The 20,314-nt window shown below is 40.9% G+C and overlaps 1 protein-coding gene across 1 annotated transcript in view; it reads left to right on the top strand.

The window, feature by feature from the left end:
* The window catches only part of LOC140480204 (zinc finger CW-type PWWP domain protein 2-like), a 139,876-nt gene that overhangs the window by 42,616 nt on the left and 76,946 nt on the right, over nucleotides 1–20,314 (top strand). The window contains exon 3 of the mRNA XM_072574927.1: nucleotides 13,034–13,193. Coding sequence (XP_072431028.1) covers nucleotides 13,034–13,193 — 160 coding nt within the window. The remainder of the gene's footprint in view (nucleotides 1–13,033; nucleotides 13,194–20,314) is intronic.

Genomic DNA, 20,314 nt, shown 5'->3' with positions numbered 1-20,314 from the left:
AGGGTTTGGAGGGATATGGGCCGGGTGCTGGCAGATGGGACTAGATTGGGTTGGGAATCTGGTCGGCATGGAAGGGTTGGACCAAAGGGCCTGTTTCCATGCTGTACATCTCTATGACTCCATGACCATGAAACCACTGACAATTGTCAGGAAAATGCGGAACCAGAAGTCAATGCTCTGCTTCACTAATGTCCTTTAGGAAAGAAAACTGCTGTCCTTACCTGGTCTGGTCTACATGCCAATGCAGATTCTTATGTTGTCTAGCCAGCAATGATCACATACTTTGTAAGTATATTTTAAAAGTCCATCCTTGCACCATGCATGACAACCCCTTTGTGCACTGTCTGCTGGCTGATGTATGTTCGTCTCCAACATTACTCGCATATTCTCTGGGATGCTTTAATGCAATTAGGTTTGAAGTACAGCATGCCAAAGTCACCAACACAAATTCTCCTTGTAAGACATTTAAATTTAGCTAATCCTAGGAAATTCGCAGGTGTTGCAGATCATTACAGATAATGTAGACAAGTGCAATCAGAAAATCTATATGGCTGCCATCTCTACCTACACCAAGTTAGTCTTAGTTTCTAAGGGCTAATGTAACTTTTTTTGGCTATGTACAAGTTGTGTCAAGTTTTGGAGGGATTTCTGTTATGAGCCCAAAAACGTTTTCTTGCCTCATCTTACTAAACTCACTGCATTAACTACCAACCCCACCCTAACCAGCATTTCCTCTAATTTTCTTCCCAGCTGCACAACCCTTCGAGGTCTGTGTGTGTCAATGACTTCTTGAACCAGAAGTCAATGCTCTCATTGGCGTGACGACTCCAATTGCCATGTGTGGAACATCAGAGCCTGTATGCAACTGCAAGATTAGAGGAAATATTGCCTATGACATATGTCATGTTTGACTCTGGCACATGTTACCACATGCTGTCTTCAGAACAATTTGCATTCAGCAGAAATCTGCTGAAAACCATGATCACTTTCATTAGTATCAGCTTTAAAATGCTGCAATGCACCTGGACAAGGACTGGCATTTTGAAGCTGCTTTGCTCAGTCAAGGACAGATTGGTGGAGGGGAGGATGGCAGTGAGATTCTCTGGCAGGGTCCTGGAGGTACTGGTTGAGGGGGTGATGCAGAGGAGGGCTGTATTCTTCCCAGAGGACCAGTAGTGGAGGCTATGCCATTGGACCCTGGCAGCCTGGTAACAATTACCTTTCAGGTCCGTGCCATAATCTTAGTTCAGAGTTAGAGAAAGCCTTAATTGTTGTTGTCAAGGACCTTCTCCATTGTGCCTGGGCAAATCTTCTCTCTACCTCTTTACACTCACTGTTTCTCTGCTACTGCACCTTCCTTCCACCAAAGCTCATGCTTGACAACCCTCATATTGCCTGCAACATCTTCCTTCACTCACTCTCACCTCCCAACTTCCTACATCACTAACCATCCATGGCCACTGTCCTGCTTCCTCACTACCTTTTGCCCGGCTGCACCAGCACTAACAGCCATACACCAATGCTCCCTTTAAACTGTATGACTGCGTGCATGTGCAGTCACTCCAAGGTCACTCCAAATTCTGCACACAGCAATTTGCTAGCCAGTGTGCATTGCTGCAACCTGTGACCTCCATAGTTTAGTCGAACACTGGCTTTCTGGGCCAAACCTGAGTATACTGGTCTCTGCGAACTCACTCATTGAAATTTAGTAACTTTCTGTCAGCCATGCCTTAGCTGGGGTAGCATTGTGCATAGGAGCAGCATGAAAGGTAGATACTGACACAGTGGGGATGCCCAAAAATGATTAATTGACCTTTGTTTGGAATATCAGACAGCTTAATTGATGAGGTTGATTTGGAATTTCTATTTTGTGTTGGGACTTTTATTTTGCCATTATGGTCAAGAGGGTACTGCTGGTCAGCATGAGGGGAAAGTGAGATGTGGGAATGTTGTTGCTTATTGAATAGACTTGTGTTTATGGCACTGTATTTGGATGAGTAGACTACTTTCTCGCTTTTTCCTCATCTTCTTTCTTAGAAGCACACCATCCATGTTATGAGTTTACCACAACAGTTTTGATTGTACTGTCTTCATTGAATTGGTGCAAGATTGATGCCTGCAGTAATTGCTTCATAGTTGAGGTCACATGACTATGGCAAGCCAGGCATTTCTATGGCATTTCTATCCCAAATATCTCTCTTTCATACACAAAATTGCATGCATTAGTTATGCTATTATTACCAAAGTTACACATTGTATACACAACTGTTATCATTCATTAGCAGTTTGTTATTCGTCAGTCTCTGTATCAATATGGCACACTCAGTTTTAAGTTGTGCTGGTCTCTTAATGGCAGTCATATGTGTGTTCCTGGCTGTCCATCTGGACAATGGTCCTTCTCTGGGGAATGTTGTGCTTGTATCACTTGTTAGCATGGTAACATTTGCTATTCTATTTTCAATGCTGTGGAATGATGGAATTCTTGGTTTGGTGGTGGATTTGTGATCTGTAAGAATTCACATCTTCCTGATCAGCCACCAGCATTGAAGGCATGGCTTCTTCAGATGTGTGCCTGTGATTGAATGGATATAGCTAGTCATTCACTATGAGCAAGTGACAATTGCTCTACACACGTTCAGGGTTACCACATGGGCTGACTATTGTCAAGAACGTTGAAGTTCTGTACCCTGACTGGCTTTCCAATGCTCAACTCTAGCAATGGTTTGGCAGTGCTGTCAAAATTTAATTTGACTTTCTGTCATTTCACTTTGATTTGGTCATTCATGCATGTTACTACTTCTGCCTTCAGTAGCCTTTTTTGCTGTTGGAAGGGTAATTTGGGTGTGGCATGATGTTAGTCTTTGTATTATACTACTTTTTATTCCTTCAATAAGTGCTTCTGCACTGGAGGATTGCCTTATATATATTTGCACTGGATTCGCTCAATATTTTTAATGATCCATTTACTGATTTCTAGTGCAGACTCAGCCTTCCCATTCCACTGAGGGTAATGTGAAGATGATGTATGGTGTTGAATTTTGTAATCTTTTATGAAATAGCTGAATTCCTAACTTAGGAATTAAGGACGATTGTCATTCCTATAACTATTGCAATAACTATGGAAATGTGTTTTCGGCTGTCCTGTATTTCACTGGTGTCATTGAAGTCAGCTATTCAATCCCACAGTTGTTGGAATAGTAGACAATATTGAAAAGTTCCTGTGAGAGTAAAGAGGCCCACTTTCAGTTTCATCTATTGTCCATCTGAAATATTGGTTATCAGTGATTCTCTAGCTTTCTTGGCTTAGCACTAAATACAGGCATTGCACTGGTTGAAATGGTCCTTATTCCATTGCTGTTATTTCTTCCTTTCACTTCCATTCCTCAAACATCACTAAATTCCTTGGTGCCTTGCATGGATACACTTCAGCATTTCACTTCTTATCTCCTATGGATGATGACTTTATTTCCTTTCTACACTTTGGCTATCAGTTCATCTTCATATGCCCAGTTTGCTCTTTTGACCCTTGATGCTTTCAGGACACCCTTTCATCATTACTTCTTGTCACATTTGTCATTAATCTTGTTGGCCAGTTTGCTAATTTTGAGCAAAATGCTTATCTATTAGATTGTCTCAAATGAGTATAGCATGTCAAGCTGCTGCTTAACATTGGATATGGAAGATTTCACACTACGTTGTAGCATCCTCTACTTTCGTTATTGGAAGTGCTGCTCTCCACAGCATGTCAGGGTGTGTATCGTTTTTCCTTGCTTGTACGTCACGTTCTGTGGGGGCAGAGTTCTTGTGTATATTTAAGGCTGAAGATTCTTGATCAGAAGGGGAATCAAGGATAATGGGATAAAGGCAGGAAAGTTGGCTTGAGGGAGCAAATGGCCTACTCCTGTTCCTATTTTTATAGTCTTATGGTAACATTCTTTGCAGGTGGTTTTGTATAGATAGTATTGGCTTTTGTGATATTCTCTGACTATTTTGTCACTTTTGCTTTCCAAATAGGCATTAATAAAAATGTTCACAAGCAAAAAAGACAATGACCATACAGTGTTGTTTTAAATTCTAACTGTAGCACTCTTCCATTTCTGGTAATGCAACTAGTTAACTTTACTGTATTAGACTTGTTCAAAGTCCCATCTCAGTGGTATCACCTTGTAGGGTGACTTTGTCAGTTACATCACAATGTTTCAGCACTGGCACTGTTGTCACTAGTTTCCTCATGTTGATGTATGCTGCTTCTTGCTCAATATTACTACATAACCTTGGAATGAGTTGGCAAAATGATCCATATTCTGATGACAAATTAGATGGGAAATTTGCTAAGTAGTTAAAGAATCCTACAAATTGTTGCACTGCTTATACATTAGTTGGTGCTGTATAACTGCTATAGCTCTAACCTTTTTAGGTAGACTTTTGCTGACAATACATTATCTAAGTATTTTACTTCAGTCATTTCTAATTACAATTTTTTTCTTGTTCAGCTTCAAGTTCATCTGGTGAGCTCTGTCTAGAGTTTGATTTTGGTTAGCACTTGATTTTGATTGTGGTCAGCAATGGCTTCTTTCACTTTCCCACCCAATAAGAAGGTGACTTTTCTGTTTACGTTTCAGATTACGTATTTCCATCTAACCTCTAATAACATATGGTTTCTATGCCTAACTAGAATCTATCTACCTTGGCCTTCATGACATTGAAATGACTCTGCTCCTGTTGCATGCTGAAGCAGAGAGTTCTAAAATCCCACAACCTCTGAGGAAAAAGACTTCTTATCTCAGCTCTAAAAGCATGACTCTAATTTTAAAGTTGTTCTGGATCTAGTTCTGGACCAGCCCACGAGGGGAAGAACTTTTTCCACATCTGTTTTATCAAGGCCATTCATGATGTTATCCTGTTCTAGCAGGCGCACCTCACTCTTCTAAACCTCAGTGGAAACAAACCCAATCTTTCTAACCAATCTTCAGAAGACAGCTATCTAATTCCAGGTGTCAGTTAACTAAACCTTCTCTGAACTGCCTCCAGTGCATTTGCATCCTTGTTTAAATAAAGTGACCAAAACTGCACACAGTACTGATGATGTAGGCTCAACTGCTCAGCAGATGCTGCATTGGTCTTACACTGTCATCTACTCAGAAGTCATATTCTCTAAAACATCATTGTAAGGTGTAGATACATGTTATATTACTTTAGGATCTATTTCGCAGTCAATAGTTTTAGTGTGCTGGGACACATTCTAACTATCTTTTGGCTCATTGAGAGTTACAAGTGCAAGCTCTAAACTTGCCTTAAGTAAGAAGAGTTTCTTTTCCTTGCCATCTGTGATCTGAAATTCAATCTTTTTTTCTTGTTATTACAGCACGAGTGTAGTACCATCATATAGCCTCAATCTCACTTTCAAGGGGCTCATTTTTGGAACACCATGTTGATCTACTGTGAAGGCCATAATGCTTTATGCTGCACTGTTCGTCTAACATTGTGATTACTTGATGTTTTCTTTCAGTACTCATCATTTCAATAGTCACAAACCATTTATTACAATAGCTGCCCACAGCCATCTGTACCTGCTTGCTTTCCTTACGTCTAGCCAGAAACTTCTGTGCAAAATGATTTAGCCTCTGGCCTTCTTCTTTCCATGCTATACATGTCTCTTTCCTTTTGTTGTGTCCTTTGCAGTATTTGCATCCTGCCCATTATGAACTTGCTGCTCTTCTAACTTGAAATGTCTAACAGCATTATGGAAGGTTTGGTCTGTTCTGCCATAACTACATTATACCTTTTGGTTTACAACTTTAGTGCTTCTACAAATGCCAGTTACTTTCCTAAGAACATGTTTTTGCTCTCTCAGGTGACGTGCTTCTACTGTGGGATCTCTTATGCCTAGTATAATCATGTATTTAATTGGATCATCTTTTGTCATGGTCTGCAAGCCATATTAATGTAGACAAATATTGATCAATGGATTCTTTTTCAACTTGAGCCCGAATATTGAATACATACCATTCATAAGTTACATTCACTTGGGATTCAAAGTGTGCCTTTAAAGCTTTCAACCTTTCTGTCACCTTTTTCTTTGTTCTTCAGAGATTATTAGGTTGGAATGTAAATCTCTCCCATCTCTTTTATAGTCTTACTTTTATCAGTGATAAACGTATAGCTCCTCAGAGCTGCTCTGGTTTGTTCATAAAATCTGTCATAATTTTGTGGTTCTGCCAGTTCTGTTCATGTTGCCTTTCAATTTGATCAGTATCATGAAAGGAAAAAATGCTTGCTTTTTTTTCCCCCTTTTCCATGGCTTCTTATGGTTTTAGCAACTCTGAGCACTCCTATTTCACTTTTAGGTGCTCTGCTTCTTTACAGTTCTTCAACATTCAATACTAGCTCCATTTTGACACCATGTTTCAAGATCACTGAACAACAGGTTTGCATATACTGTGTCTTAATTGAACTGGCTCTATAATGGATGCCTTATGGTAGAGGCCCCATGACTTTGGCAAGCCAGTAAGTACATTCCTGTCCCAAAAAATCTACCTATTGACATGGGCTGTGCATTCATTGATTGTGAAGTTGTACAATGTACAGAGGATTATAACAAATTGCTTCAGGTGACCTGGAGAGTTCTGCATAGTTCTTGCAAGGTGGTCCATGTAGTTGTAGCTGTAGGGTAAAGGGTTAATTCTTGAGCACATAACTAGTATGGATCTCAATGATGATGTCATGGTCACATGATGATTGAAGACCTTGAAGAGATGAGCAACAGTTTAAACCTTGCATTTCATTAGAATCTTCATAGCCTGTATATTTTAAGTAAAGAATTACATTAAAAAGTCCTAAGAATCTAGCTACAGATCTTTCGTAGTGTACACCAATAGTTCTTTAAAACCTCACATGATAACAACAGTGTTTTGCTCAAGCACTCCAAATATCTGCTCAATGAGATTTTGTTTGGGTGTCATTGTATGAATATTGGACATATGAATATGCTTTGCACAATAGTCATGATCCTGGTGGTCAACAGATAGGTCTTGCTGGCCAGTAGTCACCAATAGTTTCTTGTGATGGTTCAGATTGGTTAAAGCGAAAGTTACCATAATCCTAACAGGTCATAGGCTGCATTAGAGAGAGACAAGTGGTGATGGTTTAATCTGGGGATTGGTATTCCTCAGGCAAGGGGTAAGGTTGAGAAGGTGAAACCTTTGCGGTAACATAACCGTCATTGGATTGATGCAGAATCGAGTTTCTTCCTCTTCCCTCTTCAGAGTGCCTTGGCCTCCTTGCATTCTCCACTCATTTTCCTGTTATGCTACAGTCCAACAGGAATAAAATCCACCATCTATGATAAGAAATGATGATTATGCAGAACCATTGAAAGTCAAGATTTTCACCATACGCTTCACTAATCCTAAAGATTTTACGAACTTTAAGTAACAATATAAACCTTCAAGCATTTCAACTAACTCAGCAACAGTTAGTAGAAATCATTCAGCAATGAACCTGTGAGTTGACAATGATCCATTTTATTGGTATGAGTGATGGCTCCTTCCTGCTTCTGAATGTATATTCACCTGTGTGAGATTTTAAGCAGGCATTAGCCAGAGCATTAAATTGATTTTGTAGAGTCATAGCAATACCACGCAAGGAGAAAAAGAATCCCAAGTCAGCAACTCAATCAGACTTCAGTTGTATGCTGTCTTATTTTCAGAAGAAATGACCATGCACAAATCAGCCTTATAGTCACCAATATATCCACTCTAACCCTGTCAAACATTCTAAATGATGGTCATCTTCACTTGAAGGCTGGACAAGATGTGCTAAGTATGATTTGTGTAGGAATTGGATTGCAATTCAAGTGACAATGTAGAAGATTTTTTTTGTCAACAACTTCACACTGTTTTCCTGACCTATCTTGGTCCAGTGGCAAGATAAGTCCTGATAGCTGGAGATGGATCTGGAGATAATGAGTGGACATAATGGCTTCTTATCAAGCAGTACACTTTCCACAATATAATGCTGGCCTGCCGGTGTCTCCACTGGACTTAGATTTATGTTATCCTCTCCGTCCACCAGAATCATACTTCACATAAGTTAGGGTAGACAAATCCAATGATAAGAGACTTGATAGCTACCGTTATCTAGTTTGACACACATATCAAAGTGGTTTACTAGGATTTTGCTACCATCACATGTTAACAACTTCTTGGGGCCACAGATGCGAACTAAATGAAGAGGAGGGCCAATGCAAGATGGGCCATCGTAAAGATTGTGGCAAGCTCAACTTTGAGATGATACACAATGTTGCAGCAAGAAATGGCGAGTATGCTAATGTTTCATAATTCATGAACAGTCGTAGGTAATACTTAGGCAAAAGTGAGGACTGCAGATGCTGGAGATCAGAGTCTAGATTAGAGAGGTACTGGAAAAGCACAGCAGGTCAGGCAGCATCTGAGGAGCAGGAAAATCGATGTTTCAGGCAAAAGCCCTTCATCAAGAAGGTAATAGTTAGTCCATGGGTTCTACTGAGATAAAAATTTGAATTTTAAAGGTTAAATTCCCTGACATACAACTGCTGAACAAGTGCCAAATAATTGCTGAATGAAGAATTGCCAAGACACTATGCTGAGTGTCCGTTATGCAAGTTCTGAAATATCTTTGTCATAGGCATGATTGTTCTCCCATAGAAAGAGGAGAGTTTGTTTATGCATATATAGAATTTAAATGAGGTCGTTGTTTTTTTTTCATTCAGTATTCAGTCTGCTATCCAAAGTGCACAATATAGCAATCAAAAATCTTTTAATATGGAAAGGAAAATTCTTCAAGTGACATTTATTAGGTAATGGCATTTAGCATTTTAGATGATATTTAATGGACAATCATAATTTTGAAATTTAAGATTATAGGAAATCAAAGATCACCAATCACTGGACTGTCAACTAACACGAGAGCCAGACTGCCTTCACTTGTCATTATGCTACCAAATGTGTCTGTACACCTGTCTGTCAAGTCAATCTCTTCACTGTTGAAGAGCTTTGCCATCTGCCACAAAGGTATCAGTCATTTCTTTCTTCCTTCTCATTTCCGGACAGCCTAAGGATTGTTTGCAACATTTCATCTCATCAAATTTCATTTGATGCTTAAATTAACAGCAATACAGTATGGCTGCCAAATTTTAATGCAGTGTACTTCTGTGCTTCACGAAATGAGTGTCATAAATCCCAACATTGGGCATAACTTAATGCCTGAGGCAGGTTTGGAGGCTGCAGGATGCTTAATTGGATGGGAGTATCAATAGATCCGCACAATCCTTACAGTATGGAAACAGGCCATTTGGCCCAACAGGTCCACACTGACTCTCCGAAGAGCATCCCACCCAGACCCACCCCCCCTTACTCCTGCATTTCCCATGGCTAATGCACCTAACCTGTACATCTGTGGACAGAATGGGTAATTTAGCATGGCCAATCCATCTAACCTTTGGACTGTGGGAGAAAACCTGAATGTCTGGCAGAATCCCATGCAGACATGGAGAGAATGTGCAAACTTCTTGAGGGTGGAATCGAACCAGGTTCCTGGAACTGTGAGATAGCAGTGCCAACCACTAAGCCACCATGCAGTACAGGTTGGGAGCCCAATAGCAGGCTAACTTTGGCCTGATGAAAAAACTGATTGTGCCATCAGGCAGTTTGTTTTCTTGTTCACTCTTTAAGGTGAAGTGACCATATTTAACATCTGGGTCATTTGGTAGGCTTCTGGTAGGCACTTAAGTGACTGCTAAAGTCATCCTACACTGAGAAGGTTCCACCGTAAGTAGGAGAGGATACAGAGACAATTGAGTTTGAGGTAAACTGCTGCCTTGGGGTTTTCTCCCCCTCAGTTTTCTCTCCTCCTCTACTATGTCCTTACCTTTGAAGGAAATTGCATCCTTTTTTAAAATTGGTTGTGTCAGGTGCAGCAATCTGGTGCAATCGTATCTCGGAAAAGCAAACCTTGTTGGAGTCGCTTGTATGCCTTCAGAGATGGGGCCCTCACTCAAAGGTACTCAGTGCCTGCTTGATATCAGGAAAGAGTGAGGGGAAAGATTGGCTTGCGGAGAGCCAACACCTGCCATTGCTGCTGATTTCTCCTCTTATTGAGTTCCTATTTTGCAACCCTCTCAATCACCTGTGACCTAGGTCCCTCATTGCTCTGAAGCCTTTCGTGGCCATATAACTGGCATTTCCTATTGGTTTCACAGTGGCGCTGTCTGCAGTGCACCAGTTGCTGGCCTTGGCCTCTGATTGGCCAGTAGGTCTGAGGTTTTGATGTTTCTCGACATCTCTGGTTGCATGCAAAGGCAGCACCTAACAACAAGAGACACTTAAATCAGTGATCCTTCCCTAAGGGAGGCAAAGCGGGGGTCTCTCTTTAACCAGGGAGCAAGACCCCATTGCCTGCATTTAATCAAACCCACAGTGTCAGCAACTTAATGTGCATCATGCAGTTATGTTGTGCTACATTAATTTTGCAACACATTCTTACAATTTTGGAGTTACACAGTTCTCTAAACATCTAGTTATTTGTTAATCTATTGCTGTATAGCCATACATGATAACAATTTAAGGATTGCAAATTTACGACAGCTTCAGATAGTGGATAGTTTTTAATGTCATTACAAGATACCTTGGTTTACTGCATTCATAACATTATCATTTTCTACTTCAACGTTTTCCTTCATTATGTATCCTTAATGTTACCATATGGAATTTCCTCCCACTCACTTATTTCCCATGATTATTATTGAAAGTGACAATGTTTCAGCTATAAATTTTTCCCTAAGCAGCATATACATCTTTGTAAGTTGTGGCGAATATTTATCATGTTAGTTTGCTTTCAATTTAACACTAATTTACTTCTACTTAATTATTTAAAAAGCATTAACTAAAATAACTATTCTACTGAGACAGAATAATCTGCATTATGTAAACAGACTCTGAAAAGCAATTTGTATCTTTTTTACAAATTTTTTTGTCTTAATTTGAGATTAAACTGACAAATGCTTTGACTTTGCTGCTACAAACTGGTGTCAGTTAAAACTCATTTGGCATCATATATTGCAAATGTATTTCTGCATGCAGTTTAAATGAAGGAGGAGTTTTTTAGGTTATTGCTATGTTCGCTTGTTTATTCCTTGAATACAGTTCACTCAACACATGCAAAATTTCCTCACTAGCTGTCATTAGTGTATTGTGTGAAATATTTAGTTTCTTGTATGGTTTTCTCATTTTTGGTCTTTTATCAAAATTAAGTACAATGTACTTTTGGAGATGGGCAATGATTGCTTTACAAACTGATTCATGCCTATTGCAAATCTCTTAAAAGTACAATGTCACATGAAATTTCCCCTATTTGGATGTTAGCTTTTTAATTGTATGTGGAGGAATGAGGTATGTTAGGAGAATGAGGAAGAGCAAAACTAAAGTACATAATATATGTACTTTATGCAATATATGGTTTTTTAAATGTTATTTTAAAAGGAATATTGTTCTACTGTACCACTAAGTGTTGAGTTTAAGCTGAATGTCTTACAATTAATATTACGTTTATGACTCAAGTATTGAACGCAATTTCTAGTTTGAGGGAATCAAGTATTATCATCAAGCTGGTTTATTTTTGGAAGTGATCCAGAACCACCATTGGTTTCTAAATATTTATATTCCATACACTGAGTTTTTTGAAGAAGTAACAAAGAAGATTGATTAGGGCAGAGCAGTAGATGTGATCTATATGGACTTCAGTAAGGCGTTCGACAAGGTTCCCCGTGGGAGGTTGGTTAGGAAGGTTAGATCTCATGGAATACAGAGAGAACTAGCCGTTTGGATACAGAACTAGCTCAAAGGAAGAAGACAGAGGGTGGTGGTGGAGGGTTGTTTTTCAGACTGGAGGCCTGTGACCAGTGGAGTACCACAAGGATCGGTGCTGGGCTCTCTACTTTTTGTCATTTACATAAATGATTTGGATGTGAGCATGAGAGGTACAGTTAGTAAGTTTGCAGATGACACCAAAATTGGAGGCGTAGTGGACAGCGAAGAGGGTTACCTCAGATTACAACAGGATCTGGACCAGATGGGCTAATGGGCTGTGAAGAGGCAGATGGAGTTTAATTCAGATAAATGCGAGGTGTTGCATTTTGGGAATTCAAATCTTAGCAGGACTTATACACTTAATGGTAAGGTCCAAGGGAGTGTTGCTGAACAAAGAGACCTTGGAGTGCAGGTTCACAGCTCCTTGAAAGTGGAGTCGCAAGTAAATAGGATAGTGAAGAAGGCGTTTGGGATGCTTTCCTTTATTGGTCAGAGTATTGAGTACAGACGTTGGGAGGTCATGTTGTGGCTGTGCAGAACATTGGTTCGGCCACTGTTAGAATATTGTGTGCAATTCTGGTCTCCTTCCTATCGGAAAGGTGTTGCAAAACTTGAAAGGGTTCAGAAAAGATTTACAAGGATGTTGCCAGGGTTAGAGGATTTGAGTTACCGGGAGAGGCTGAACAGGCTGGGGCTGTTTTCCCTGGAGCGTCAGAGGCTGAGGGGTGATCTTATAGAGGTTTACAAAATTATGAGGGGGCATGGATAGGGTAAATAGACAAGCTCTTTTTCCTGGTGTCGGGGAGTCCAGAACTAGAGGGCATAGGTTTAGGGTGAGAGCGGGAAGATATAAAAGAGACCTAAGGGGCAACGTTTTCACTCAGAGGGTGGTACGTGTATGGAATGAGCTGCCAGAGGAAGTGGTGGAGGTTGGTACAATTTCAAGATTTAAGAGGCATTTGGATGGGTATATGAATAGGAAGGGTTTGGAGGGATATGGGCCGGGTGCTGGCAGGTGGGACTAGATTGGGTTGGGATATCTGGTCGGCATGAACGGGTTGGACTGAAGGTCTGTTTCCATGCTGTACATCTCTATGACTCTATGGCACTACAGTAATAGTACAGGACTACAACTTAGAGTTGAACTTATGGATTCTATTTTATTAAAGTATTATTTTCATTTTTTTTAGCTGGCCTTCCATTCTTTGTCCAGATGGTTTTACTGGACAATACGTGACATATGATGAGGATGGCTTTGTAGAACAGTATCACGTAGAATTCTTGGGAAAGCCACATGCCACAAGTTGGGTTGAAGTGCAATATGTTGAACCCTATTGCACAGGCGAATTGGTATGCAATTTGTTTTTAAATGGGTAACATTGTCGTGTTCGAAGAGACTAACTTACCATGAATATATTTGGTCTCGCCAGATGTCAATTTAAATTTTTGTAATGTTCTCTGAATCCAGTGTTTTAGTTAATCAAAATAATTAAACATAATTCAACTTGTGTCTTTCAAAATGAAAATCAAGTGTTAGACATAATGAATGTGTTCCAGAAACATGGAAAAATTCGGCAATTCATTACTATGTTCAGCAGAATTTCCGTAGTATTGATCTTTGCCAAACAGGTTTATATTTATGGTTTTTGTTTGTTATGCAAGCTGTTTTGTGTTCGTATTTCAGACAAATTGTGCAAGCAATTTAGAAAGCACTTAACTCCAAATGCATGACACTTCTGTCAGAATATTTGGTAATGCCAATGTTCACTGAGGAAAACTGGATGTTACAGTGTTTACTTGTGAAAAGGTGAAAATGCTATTTCAGAAGAGACGGTTGAGGAAGTGTGCTTTTAAATTTCCAGAGCTATTACATGAAATTTAGGATATCATGAATAATAAAGAATATTTCCATGCATTCATTTTGAACAAAAGAAACATGGAGGTTTTCGCAAAAGGTTACTATATTCCTAATGTAAATTTGAATGTACAGAACCAGGCATAATTGGCTCTTGTACATCTGTGTTGTCATCTCTGAATATGCCACATGTGATAACTATAGATTCCTCCATTTTACCTGGCAAGTGCTGCATATAATTAGAAATCTTTATCACAGTACCTTCACATAGAAGTGACTGGTTCCAAACATCTTTCTTTCAAAATCATGATCTGTGAGATACAGATTCATATAATCTTCAGCCGAGAGCCAATAATGTCAAACTCCTCATATTTTGCCCTACACTACCCATGTCAATTCATTCCCCAAGTATAGTCCTCACAATCACCTTGTTCTGACAATCAAAATGCCTAGGGTGTTTGTCACCGAATGTGGGACAAGATAAATGCTGCCATGGATAAAATAGTACTAGCAATCCCCAAAACTAAGGGGTCTGAAGCATTTCTGCCTTTGCCTTCAATCTTCATGCTTGATTCATTGAGAAGAAGATAAGAGACAATGAAGAACAAAAAAGAAAGAAAATGAGAGATTATAAGAGTTCAAGTGAAAGGGAGATTGAGACAGAGAGGTAAAAACAATGACTGCAGATGCTGGAAACCAGATTCCAGAATAGAGTGGTGCTGGAAAAGCACAGCAGTTCAGGCAGCATCTGAGGAGAAGGAAAATCGACGTTTTGGGCAAAAGCCCTTCATCAGGAATACAGGCAGAGAGCCTGAAGAGTCAGGCACTCTGCCTGTATTCCTGATGAAGGGCTTTTGCCCGAAGCGTCGATTTTCCTGCTCCTCGGATGTTGCCTGAACTGCTATGCGTTTTCAGCACCACTCTAATCCAGATTGAGACAGAGCACAAGAGAGGGAAAGCCAGCATGCCAGCATGAGGACAGGAGAGCACGATAACAAGGTGGAGATTGGGAATGAGGGAGAGTGGAATTGAGAGAAAATAAGATAGGAGTGGTTCTTACAATTTCAGATCTAAGATATCATTATTCAGAAAACTCCAGTCAAGTATTTTGTTACGTGCTTTTGCTGCCCAACATCTATGCATGTGTTGGTGTAATCTGGAATTCAAAGGGATATAAGTAATAGCTGCGGTTCCCCTAATGACCTCAACTGGATCATTACTGCAAAATTGGGCATTATTGTATAAACTCCCCAACATCATAAAATGGCTGCTATTCCAGGTGTTTTGATGTACATTATAAAAACTTGGACCAAGTCGATCAGCTTTACACATTTGCTAATAATATTTCTCAGCTGATCCGCAGCATTTGTTTAGTGGTTTAAGGGTTCCAGGCCAGCACTGCCTTTAACAGGCTGTGCTTGTTAAAATATAGTTGGCCACATGGGTGTTTTCCTGGTGGTGGAAAAAAATAATAAAATATTTTCAAAATTTTTTTTGTCTCACTATGTGTAAATATATTTTTTAAAAGTACATGTAAAATTGCAGGTGATCCGGGGAAACAAAAAATAAAGGGCATTATTGGGCCCTCATAAACAAAATAAATTGGGAGGGGTGGGTTGTCTTGTGGCACAGAAAAGGTTACAGATAAGTACCACCTCTTGTGGTACAGTGGTATTGTCCCTACACCTGGAATAAAAGGCATAGGTTCAAGTCCCACCTGTTCCTCAGGTGTGCATTAACATCTCTGAACAGGTTGATTCAAAAAGCATAGGAGCAGAATTGGGGTATTTTTGTGGAGCCATGGTAATGTCCCTACTCTTGGACCAGAAGCCTGGGTTCTAGTCCCACCTGCTCCAGAGATGTATAGTAACATTTCTGAACAGGTTACTTAAGAAAAATAGATTAAATTTAAAAAAGTAGAATTAGGCCATCTGGCCCATCACGTCTGTTCCACCACTTGATCATGTATGATATACTTCACAACCCCATTCTCCTGGCTTCTCCCCACAATCCTTAATTTCCTTAAGAATCAAAAACATAAGGGTCGGAGTCCCATCACCGGTGCTATTTAAGGGATTGGAATATGAAGGTGAGGTGATTTTGGCTTCTATTAAGTTAACATTTGGAAGCATGATGGCTTCTTTTTGGGAAGTCTTTTGGTGATTTGGTGCTGGAGAATTTGGTTACACATGAAGTCTGCAAGATATATGGGACTGCATATGAAAGGATCCTGCATCTGCAACTTACCACCGATGGAACAGAAAGAAAGGTGTAGAGGTTCTTTAAGAGGAAAGGAGAGGAGCACTCTCCATAGAAGATCCTACACCATGAAATTTCAGGGAGCACTTCTCCCGTCTTTATTTCATGCATCAATAATGCATGAGGCAGTTCAGGTTAGACAAGAATGTGAGAATAGAACTGTGCTTTCTGCAAGAGGGCTTGCAGCCTCACTCAGGACAAGGACAGCACTTCCAGTGACTGTTAAGTTCATATTCATCTCTACAAGATTGATCATTTCAAGGAGAAGTGGCTAACATGGTAAAATTGGCCAAGTATGTTTATTCGCACACTGTATCCAGGAGATGGTTTAGTCTCAACATATGATGAGAAGCAATTTTATTATATTTTCTCTAAGCAGCAAAAAGGATGCCGAACATGCATTTGTAGGAATAATGAACTTCCCACTCTTGCATGTGGCTCTATGAATCTTCACGTCATCACACAGAGATATGGGAATAGCAAATCCTGCTAGTCCATCGGTGTTCAATGGAATGTAACCATGCATGTAGTATTTTGTCAATAATTTTACCGACTTTTATCGTAACATCTACGACGATACCTTGAGGCAGTTCGTGGTTTTTGCTGTCTGTGAACCTCCAAAAAGAGAAAAGGACTTAATTCGGCCAATGAGTCTATTCTACCATCCAAATGTGCAAGGATAGTGGGCTGAAAATGAAAGTCAAGCAGCTGCCAGGAACATTGCAGGTAGAATGTTGCTGTTCTTAAGCCATGGTTGTGCTGCCTAGATGAATCAGATGGAGCATGTTTCCCAGATTCATGATGGTCAGCTGTGATTGTTACAATCCTGCCTTTGTGAGAACACAGCCATAGCCACTAACCACTGAGAAGCCATCAACAAAAAAGAAGTAGAGGAGACAGGAAGCAGGCAGCTCAGATCCTTTCATATTATAGAGCTGTCTGAGAAGACTTAGCCCTTAGGAGAATATCCCATGACCACCATCTCCCAGTTCATAATATGGGATATTCCCATCACACCATCCATTTGGCCAAATCCTTAAATAAAGACCACCAACCAAAACCTATAATTTCGTCTCCAAATGCACACCCACTAATACAGCAAAAATAATCTATTCATAATTTTGTGTTCCCTTAGTGCACGTCTTGATCGTGACTTTGCTTGTCCTGATGCTCCAATGTACCACTCCAAACAAGCAATATGGTTGGTAATAGGCTGCTGACTTTCACTTGAGGAGCATGGAGATATTCCTGCACAATGCACTCAGGTTTTGTTGGAGCTATAAAGCCCAGCTTTATACTGCGTCACCTTGGCACAAGTGGCAGCACTCTAAACTGGCTGGCTGAAAGGTCACAGCAATGGTATTCACACAATGGCAGTGGTGGAGGCTGGAATGCTGTTATCCTGAAAGATGATCACAGTTTTGTGTTTCACAAAGTGATTGCCACTCCCAAAGGGGGTGGGGATTTGGGGAGAGGGTGTGGTGGATCACGGGTTTAATCACGGGATTAAACCTGGGGCCTACTTGTCAGGGGAGAGCTCAGACTAGGGTGAGAAATAAGTAGGCTTATCTAAGAGGGAGTCAAGTCTGGGACAGCAACAGGAGAAGAAAGAACAAGTGCTGTTGAAAGTTTGAGATAGATATCTGGGAAGCAGCACACCTAAGAAAAGGAGACATGAGTGCTGTTGAGCAGAATCTGTGGAAGGAGGAGAGTGGCAAACAGAACAGAAAGATAGAAGTAACAAGAGAAATAATGGGCATTCTGAAACTGGTGGGCACCGCAGGAGCTGGGGTGTATTATCAACCCTCAAACTGATACCGAGATTAAAGTTTGTAAGTTTCCTTTGAAATTTTGATTTTTAATACGATGCTGCATGGGGGCTGTCTGCCCTAAGTATGTTTGATTATTTTATTCCAAAAAAGTAGAAGTAATGGGCTAAGATCTAGAATGCTGGCCAAAGCACATATCCAAATTGACTTGGAAAATTCAAGTCTCAACACGGACATCTACTTCAAACCCATTGACTCTCATAACTACCTGGACTATACCTCCTCCCACCCTCCTCCTGTAAAAACACTATCCCTTACTCCCAATTCCTCTGTCTCCACCACATCTACTCCCAGGATGACCAATTTCACTCCAGAAGATCCCAGATGGCCTCTTACTTCAAGGACCGCAATTTCCCCTCCCACGCTGTCAACAATGCCCTCCAACGCATTTCCTCCACTTCCTGCATCTCCGCCCTTGAACTCCACCCTTCCTATCACAACAAGGACAGAACCCCCCAGTCCACACCTTCCATCCCACCAGCCTCTGGATACAATGCATCATTCTCTACCATTTCTGCCACCTACATTCAGACCCCACCATCAGAGATATATTTCTGTTCCCATCCCAGAGACCATTTCTGTGTTCTGCAGAGACCATTCTCTCCGCAGCTCCCTCATTAGGTACACACCCCGACCAACCCACCCTCCATTCCTGGCACCTTCCCATGCCACTGCAAGAGATGTAAAACCTGTACCCACACCTCCCCCCCCGACTCCATCCAAGGCCTTAAAGGATCCTTCCATATCCAGCAGAGATTTTCCTGCACCTCCAAACACCTCACCTACTGTGTCTGTTGCTTTCAATGTGGTCTCCTTTATATTGGGGAGACAGGACACCAACTTGTGGGATGTTTCAGAGAATATCTCTGGGATACACACACCAATCAACCCACCGCTGAACACTTCAACTCCTCCTCCCAGTCTGCCAAGGACATGCAAGTCCTGGGCCACCTCCACCACCACATTCCAGCCACCTGACACCTGGAGGAAGAACACCTCATCTTCCATCTTGGGACCCTGCAACTATCTGGGATCAATGTCGATTTCACCAGTTTCCTGATCATCCCTTTCCCCACCTTATCCCAGATCCAACCCTCCAACTCAGCACTGTCCTCTTGAACTGTCCTACGTGTCCACCTTCCTTCCCAACTCTCCGCTCTACCCTCCACTCCAACCTATCACCATCACCCCAACCCTCATCTATCTACCACATTCCCAGCTACCTTGCCCCCTCAGCCCCACACCGCTCCCATTTATCTCTCAGCCCCCTTGGACACCCCCTTACATTCCTGATGAAGAGCTTATTATTACTTTGCTGCTCCTTGAATGCTGTCTGACCGGCTGTGCTTTTCCAGCACCACACATTTTGACTTGTTTCTAGTTTCTTTGTTGAGTTTTCCTGAGCTTGTTCTGTGAGTTTGCTAAAATGGGCAGTTGAATACTAAAGAGGTGGAGTTGTGGCTTATATTAAGGCATTTATTAAGCATTAATCCCTGTCATAGAATCATAGAGAAGTACAGCACGAAAACAGACCCTTCGGCCCAACTTGTCCATGCCGACCAGATATCCCAACCCAAACTAGTCCCACCTGCCAGCACCCGACCCATATCCATCCAAACCCTTCCTATTCATATACCCATCCAAATGCCTTTTAAGTGTTGCAATTGTACTAGCTTCCACCACTTTGTCTGGTACCTCATTCCATACACTTTGTCTGGTACCTCATCACGTGTGAAAAAAGTTGCATCTTAGGTTTCTTTTATATCTTTCCCCTCTTACCCTGAACCTATGCCCTTTAGTTCTGGACTCCCCAACTCCAGTGAAAAGTCTTTGTCTATTTATCCTATCCATGCCCCTCATGATTTTGTAAACCTCTGGCATTTCACCACTGCTTCGTAAGAATCTCATCATGCCAATTGTGAAAGCAATTCTTGTCCAATTCTGCCACATATCTCACCATTACCGATGTTACTCAGACCCTTATTCCACCCTAAGCATTAACAATGCCATATAGTGTCATCCAGTTCCAAGATGTCCAGAGAAGTCCAGAAATTTACAAGTCAAATTTGAGAAATAATCAAGGAACTCACTGCAAAAAGTATTAAAGAGATGTCTAGGGAATGAGCAGTTTAAAATGCTTATTAATTTGTAATTAAGGCTAAAATGAAGCCCATTGTTCGACCAGAATATTTCAATAGTAGTGGAAGAAATTGAGAGAAAAATGGTAAAAGATGGCAGAAGATGATCATGGACAGAAGTGCATTGAAGAGAACCTCTGAGGAAGCTGATCATCTAGAATGCTGACGATGACCGGTTTGGAGGGATATGGGCCGGGTGCTGGTAGGTGGGACTAGGTTGGGTTGGGATATCTGGTCGGCATGGACGGGTTGGACCGAAGGGTCTGTCTCCATGCTGTACATCTCTATGACTCTATGACCGCAAATGCCTCAACATGCACCAGAGATCACTGGTGGATCATTCCTTGGATTTTCTGATCTTAATTGTTAAATTAGATTCTGTTGTTCAGG

The sequence above is a fragment of the Chiloscyllium punctatum genome, chromosome 8 (assembly GCF_047496795.1).
Source record: "Chiloscyllium punctatum isolate Juve2018m chromosome 8, sChiPun1.3, whole genome shotgun sequence".
Classification (NCBI taxonomy): Eukaryota; Metazoa; Chordata; class Chondrichthyes; order Orectolobiformes; family Hemiscylliidae; genus Chiloscyllium; species Chiloscyllium punctatum.
This window is presented reverse-complemented; position numbering and strand designations above follow the sequence as displayed.